The following is a 7,826-nucleotide window of genomic DNA, read 5'->3' as shown; positions in this document are numbered from 1 at the left end:
TAAATTGAACACTAATCACTCTAATAATGTTTACATACTATTTTACCCATTTCATATGTACATACTGTATTCTACTGAGTTTTTTGTCAATACCACTCAGACATTGCTTGTCCTAATATTTATATATTTCTTAATTCCCTTCTTTTACTTTTAGAATTGTGTGTATTATTGTGAATTGTTAGATACTACTGCACTGTTGGAGATACTGTAGGAACCAAAGCATCTCGCTTCACCCGCAATAACATCTGACAAATATGTGTATGTGACCAATAACATTTGATTTTAATTTGATTTTGTAGTGTATTAATAAAACAGTTCAGATGTTCCTATGAAATGTCACAATTTTGATAGCATTTGCTATACGTTTGTACACCATAAACTTATGGCTTATCAACTTCCCTACTGTCAACTTTCCTACACACTGGCCAGCTGACATGTGACGTGTCGTCATGTGTCCTGAGGTTGTGGATTTTGGTCCAAACTGAGCTTTGACATCCCATGTAAAATAGCCTTTGAGTGACAAAAACATCACCCATGTTGTATTTTCCCCATTAAAATGCTCAATTGGGTAAATGTACCTTTTCTCTCAGCTCTATCAGTAAGGCTGAAGGACAGGCTAGGTGGGCACAGCAACATCCAATCCTGTCATACATTACATCATGCTTTCACAAAAAATGTGTTTAACAAACCGTTTGTTCAATTCTGTGCTCACTTGTGTATGTTTTGTTGGTGGTGGTGGTGGTGTGTATGTGTGTGTGTGTGTGTGTGTGTGTGTGTGTGTGTGTGTGTGTGTGTGTGTGTGTGTGTGTGTGTGTGTGTGTGTGTGTGTGTGTGTGTGTGTGTGTGTGTGTGTGTGTGTGTGTGCGTGCAGAGAGATCCTGGGGAGGGGAGTTTCTGTCAGTAACTCAGGGATAAATAGAGAGGCAGAGCTCAGAGTTTGTCAGACGGTGGACCTGACAGGGTCACACACAGGACCAAGCAGGAGAAGGACCTCTCCATTTTTACCTTTTATTACAAATGGAGGAAAACAAAGATGTTCAGTACTGTTTTCAAGACGGAAACTCTTCTTGCAGAAAGGCTTTGCTAAAGACATCTATCTACATAACACTGTACATCTTCTTCTCATTGATTTCAGCAGTTACAGTATTTTTGAACATACTGGTGATCATCTCCATCTCTCACTTCAAGCAGCTCCACACTCCAACCAACCTGCTCATCCTTTCTCTGGCTGCGTCAGATCTCCTGGTGGGACTGATTGTGATACCAGCAACGACTGTAGCAATAATGGAATCATGCTGGGGTTTTGGGGAATATTTCTGTGCGTTTCATTACTACATTGCTTGTTTATGTACTTCTTTATCTCTGGGTAATTTGGTCTTGATATCTATTGACCGCTATGTTGCTGTGTGTGACCCCTTAATGTACCACTCTAAAATAACAACAACAAGAATGATGTGTTGTATATCCGTTACCTGGTGTTGTTCTATCATATACGATGCTGCTATTATAAAAAACTTAGTAAATGTACAGGTACCCAGTAAGTGTTTGACAGAATGTTTAATTGTTGAAGGGTCAATCTGGGTTAATATAATTGACCTGGTAATTACAATGGTTGTCCCATGCTCTATTATTATAACACTTTATATGAAAATCTTTGTGGTGGCCAGATCACAGGCCAGAAAGGTGTTTTCTAAAGAGGCTGCCAGTGTGTCTGGTGTTAAAACTGTACGGGCTAATAAGTCTGAGACAAAAGCAGCAAAAACTCTTTCTATTGTTGTTGTCAACTATTTAATTTGTTGGATTCCAACTCTATTTATTAACTTTTTTTTTTCTTTTTTAATTGACCATTTTTTATCATATTTCATAATTTTTCTGCCACTTGTTAATTCCTTAATGAATCCAATAATTTATGCTTTCTTTTATCCATGGTTCAAAGTGACAGCTAAACTTTTATTAACTTTGAAGATAAGACGTTCATAGTTCCTAAAATTTTATTCCCTACGTTGGCAATCATATGTTTGATAGTTTTTTTTCTACAATTGTTGTAAGTATTTATTTCATGTAACAGAACACTGACATTACTTACCTCAGTGTTGTCATCATAGATACATGTGGTGTTGATACAGATTGATTTGTCTGGATTGGAATGGAATGACTTAGAGAAGGCGCTTGTTTTATAAAGGATACTGTAGTCATTATGGATTGTGTACTCCAAATACCTAAGGCTGTGGTTGTTCCGTGTTACTTAATGATAAATAGTAAGCCTTCTAATAGTACATTTTGAGGACGTCATGAGTCATTCTATATGTTGTTTAACATCTCCCTCTAGTGGGTCAATTGTGACACAACATCTTCATCAAGTTTATTAAAGTTGAAATGTGCAACACTGCATGATATCAGATAACGTCCAGGTCTAAATAAATTCTGTATTGGGTAACTTGTTGATGGTAAAATGTAAGAATATGCAATTATGGGTAACACTTTATAATAACATTCAGTAATAAACCATCTGTAAGGCATTTACAGTTTGCTCACCTTTAAATATTAAGGCCACATTTGTGAAATGTTACTCAGCTAGGTATTCTCACATTTATAAATAACTACTATAGTATATACATTAATTATTCAACACAACAGAGCAGGAGACCACAGCATACACTTGAACCTCAACATACTGGTTATGAACACTACCACTACTCTCACTACCACTACTCTCACTAACACTACTCTCACTACTACTACTCTCACTACCATTACTCTCACTACCACTACTCTCACTACATCACTGCTGCTAGGTCAGGGGTCACACCAGAGCAGCTCTCTCAGAAGCTGTTTACTCTGAATGAATATAGAGATTGGGCAACACACTAAATAGTTTATAATGGATTAGTAAATTGTTTATTATCATTTCTCTTATATTTATTTTAGTAAGCTAGTTATTCACACATTTATAAACATCTTTTATAGTCTGTAACAATGATTCAGAAGATCATTCGTCAGATGTTTAATAAATATTCTTATGAACCGTGATTGTTAGTAAAGTAGTTTTGCAGTCCCTCATCCAATGTGAGGACTATTCATACTTTCTTAATACTTTATAAATGTTTTGAACAGTGACCAGTGTAATTTATCACAAAAAGATGGACATGCTATTGGTAGACATTCCGGCAGTACCTGATGCTCCTGACCTAGAACATATCAATGGTTAAACAATAAGCAACACAACTTGAATATGAAAAAAGATATATTGAACATTTATTTGAAAACAGTCACACTGTTGTAATAGTGTGCTGAAGGAAGTAACGTATTTGTCTGAAAATGATAACATTTTTGTTTCTAGGAAGTGACTGATTGCACTCATTAGTATCAAATCAAATCAAATTGTATTGGTCAAAAACATGTGTTTAGGAGATGTTATTGCGGGTGTTGCTAAGTGCTATGCATCTAGTTCTGACAGTGCAGCAAATCTAACAAGTAATATCTAACAATTGCACAACAAATACCTAATACACACAAATCTAAGTAAAGGACTGGAATTAAGAATATATGAATATACGGATGAGCAATGTCAGAGTGGCATAGACTAAGAGCAGTTCATAGACTGCTCACAGGGTAAGGGAACCAATATCTAAATACATAATTTAACTTAACATTACGTTTCAAGGGTTATTACCTTTAATATACTACAAAATCAAATCAAAATCAAATTTTATTGGTCACAAACACATGCTTAGCAGATGTTATTGCGGGTGTAGTGAAATGCATTTCTTCCTATCTCCAACAGTGCAGTAGTATCTAACAATTCACAACGATTGTCACGTCCTGACCAGTAAAGGGGTTATTTGTTATTATAGTTTGGTCAGGACGTGGCAGGGGGTATTTGTTTTATATGGTTTGGGGTGTGTGTGTATGTAGAGGGGTGTTTGATTTATGTATTCCGGGGTTTTGGTCATTGTTCTATGTTTGTATATTTCTGTGTCTGTTCTAGGGTGTTTAGATCTGTGTTTAGGTAATTGGGATTGGGGCCTTCAATTGGAGGCAGCTGTCCATCGTTGCCTCAGATTGAAGGTCCTATAATTAGGAATGTGTTTGTCATGGGATTTGTGCGAGATTATTCTTTGCATAGATAGCTGTGTGTTGCCTGCAAGACTGTTTGTTGTCCGCTCATTGTTTTCGTGTTTTATTTTGTAAAATAAACATGAGCATTCACGTACCCAATGCGTCTTGGTCCATTCACTACGACGACCGTGACAACAATACACACAAATCTAAAAGTAAAAGAATGGAATTAAGAAATATATAAATATTTGGACAATCAATGTCTTAGTGGTATTGACAAAAAATACAGCAGAATACAGTATATACACATATGAGATGAGTAAAGCAGTATGTAAACATTATTAAAGTGACCAGTGATTCCATGTCTATGTACAGACTGTAGGACAGCATCCTCTAAGGTGCAGGGTTCAGTAACTGGGTGGTAGTTGCCTAGCGATGGGTATTTAACAGTCTGATAGCTTTGAGATAGAAGCTGTTTTTCAGTCTCTCGGTCCCAGCTTTGATGCATCTGTACTGATCTCTCCTTCCGGATGATAGCGGGCTGAACAGGCCGTGGCTCGGGTTGTTGATGCCCTTGATGATCTTTTTGGCCTTCCTGTGACATCGGGTACTGTAGGTGTACTGGAGGGCAGGCAGAGTGCCCCCGGTGATGCGTTGGTCAGAGCGCACTACCTTCTGGACATCCCTAAGTTTTCTGACTCTTTACTCAGTACCTTGTTGAAGCATCTTTGCCAGCGAATACAGGGTATGACGCTACAAGCTTGGCACACCTGTATTTGGGGAATTTCTCCCATTCTTCTCTGCAGATCCTCTCAAGCTCTGTCAGGTTGGATGGGGAACGTCGCTGCACAGCTATATTCAGGTCTCTCCACAGACGTTCTTTCAGGTTCTAGTCCAGTCTCTGGCTGATCCATTCAAGCACATTCAGAGACTTTTCCCGAAGCCACTCCTGCATTGCCTTGAATATGTGCTTAGGGTCATTGTTCTGTTGGAAGGTGAACCTTTGACCCCGTCTGAGATCCTGAGAGCACTGGAGCAGGTTTTCATCAAATCATAAAATCAAATCTAATGTATTTGCCACATACACATGGTTAGCAGATGTTAATGCGAGCGTAGCGAAATGCTTGTGCTTCTATTTCCGACCGTGCAGTAATATCTAACAAGTAATCTAACCTAACAATTTCACAACAACTACCTTGTACACACAAGTGTAAAGGAATGAGTAAGAATATGTACATAAAAATGTATGAATGAGTGATGGCCGAACGGCATAGGCAAGATGCAGTAGATGGTATAGAGTACAGTATTTACACATGAGATGAGTATTGTAGGATATGTAAACATTATATAAAGTGGCATTGTTTAAAGTGGCTAGTGATACATTTATTACATCAAGATGGCAAGATGCAGTAGATGGTATAGAGTACAGTATATACACATGAGATGAGTAATGTAGGGTATGTAAACATTATATAAAATGGCATTGTTTAAAGTGGCTAGTGAATCATTTATTACATACATTTTTCCATTATTAAAGTGGTTAGAGTTGAGTCAGTATGTTGGCAGCAGCCATTCAATGTTAGTGATGGCTGTTTAACAGTCTGATGGCCTTGAGATAGAATCTGTTTTTCAGTCTCTCGGTCCTGTACTGATGCCCCTGTACTGACCTCGCCTTCTGGATGATAGCGGGGTGAACAGGCAGGTGGCTCGGGTGGTTGTTGTCCTTGATGATCTTTCTGGCCTTCCTGTGACGTCGGGTGGTGTAGGTTTCCTGGAGGGCAGGTAGTTTGCCCCCGGTGATGCGTTGTGCAGACCTCACTACCCTATGGAGAGCCTTCCAGTTATGGGCGGAGCAGTTGCCATACCAGGCGGTGAAACAGCTCAACAGGATGCTCTCGATTGTGCATCTGTAAAAGTTTGTGAGTGTTTTTGGTGACAAGTCGAATTCCTTCAGCCTGCTGAGATTGAAGAGGCGCTGCTGCGCCTTCTTCACCACGCTGTCTGTGTGGGTGGACCATTTCAGTTTGTCCGTGATGTGTACACCGAGGAACTTAACCTCTCTTAACCTCTACTCAACAGCCAGTTGAATCCCGTGGCGCGTTATTCAAATACCTTAGAAATGCTATTACTTCAATTTCTCAAACATATGACTATTTTACAGCATTTTAAAGACAAGACTCTCGTTAATCTAACCACACTGTCCGATTTCAAAAAGGCTTTACAACAAAAGAAAAACATTAGATTATGTCAGCAGAGTACCCAGCCAGAAATAATCAGACACCCATTTTTCAAGCTAGCATATAATGTCACATAAACCCAAACCACAGCTAAATGCAGCACTAACCTTTGATGATCTTCATCAGATGACAATCTTAGGACATTATGTTATACAATACATGCATGTCTGTTCAATCAAGTTCATATTTATATCAAAAAACAGCTTTTTACATTAGCAGGTGACTAGCATGTGACTAGCATTCCCACCGAACACTTCCGGTGAATTTACTAAATTACTCACGATAAACGTTCACAAAAAACATAACAATTATTTTAAGAATTATAGATACAGAACTTCTCTATGCACTCGATATGTCCGATTTTAAAATAGCTTTTCGGTGAAAGCACATTTTGCAATATTCTAAGTAGATAGCCCGGCATCACAGGGCTAGCTATTTAGACACCCAGCAAGTTTAGCCCTGACCAAAGTCAGATTTACTATAAGAAAAATGTTATTACCTTTGCTGTCTTCGTCAGAATGCACTCCCAGGACTTCTACTTCAATAACAAATGTTGGTTTGGTCGCAAATAATCCATTGTAATATCCAAATAGCGCCGTTTTGTTCGTGCGTTCAAGACACTATCCGAAAGGGTAAATAAGGGTTACGAGCACGACGCATTTCGTGACAAAGAAATTCTAAATATTCCATTACCGTACTTCGAAGCATGTCAACCGCTGTTTAAAATCAATTTTTATGTCATTTTTCTCGTTAACATAGAGTTGTGGTTAGTTTCAGAGTGGGTGGCAAGGAATAAGTTAGTCCTAAATATTTCTAAAGCGAAAAGCATTGTATTTGGGACAAATCATTCACTAAACCCTAAACCTCAACTAAATCTTGTAATAAATAATGTGAAAATTGAGAAAGTTGAGGTGACTAAACTGCTTGGAGTTACCTTGGATTGTAAACTGTCATGGTCAAAACATATTGATACAACAGTAGCTAAGATGGGAAGAAGTACAGTTGAAGTCGGAAGTTTACATACACTTAGGTTGGAGTCATTAAAACTCGTTTTTCAACCAATCCACAAACTTCTTGTTAACAAACTATAGTTTTGGCAAGTCGGTTAGGACATCTATTTTGTGCATGACACAAGTAATTTTTCCAACAATTGTTTACAGACACATTATTTCACTTATAATTCACTGTATCACAATTCCAGTAGGTCAGAAGTTTACATACACTAAGTTGACTGTGCTTTTGAACAGCTTGGAAAATTCCAGAAAATTATGTCATGGCTTTAGAAGCTTCTGATAGGCTAATTGACATCATTTTTGTCAATTGGAGGTGTACCTGTGCATGTATTTCAAGGCCCTACTTCAAACTCAGTGCCTCTTTGCTTGACATCATGAGAAAATCAAAAGATATCATCCAAGACCTCAGAAAAGAAAATTGGTGACCTCCACAAGTCTGGTTCATCCTTCAGAGCAATTTCCAAACACCTGAAGGTACCATGTTCATCTGTACAAACTATAGTAGGCAAGCATAAAC

At 38.1% G+C, this 7,826-nt stretch overlaps 1 protein-coding gene across 1 annotated transcript; it reads left to right on the top strand.

Annotated features, from left to right (window-relative positions):
* Window positions 1-980: 980 nt before the first annotated feature.
* On the top strand, window positions 981-2,408 carry LOC123726155 (trace amine-associated receptor 8a-like). The gene has a single exon (XM_045692747.1). It carries the CDS (start codon window positions 1,018-1,020, stop codon window positions 1,978-1,980), a length of 963 nt encoding a protein of 320 aa, XP_045548703.1. The 5' UTR covers window positions 981-1,017; the 3' UTR covers window positions 1,981-2,408.
* Window positions 2,409-7,826: the final 5,418 nt, after the last annotated feature.

Source organism: Salmo salar, chromosome ssa13, assembly GCF_905237065.1.
Source record: "Salmo salar chromosome ssa13, Ssal_v3.1, whole genome shotgun sequence".
Lineage (NCBI taxonomy): Eukaryota > Metazoa > Chordata > Actinopteri > Salmoniformes > Salmonidae > Salmo > Salmo salar.
This window is presented reverse-complemented; position numbering and strand designations above follow the sequence as displayed.

Excerpts from the sequence above, each read along its gene's own strand:
- LOC123726155 (XM_045692747.1), top strand. The coding sequence starts at position 1,018 with ATGGAGGAAAACAAAGATGTTCAGTACTGTTTTCAAGACGGAAACTCT.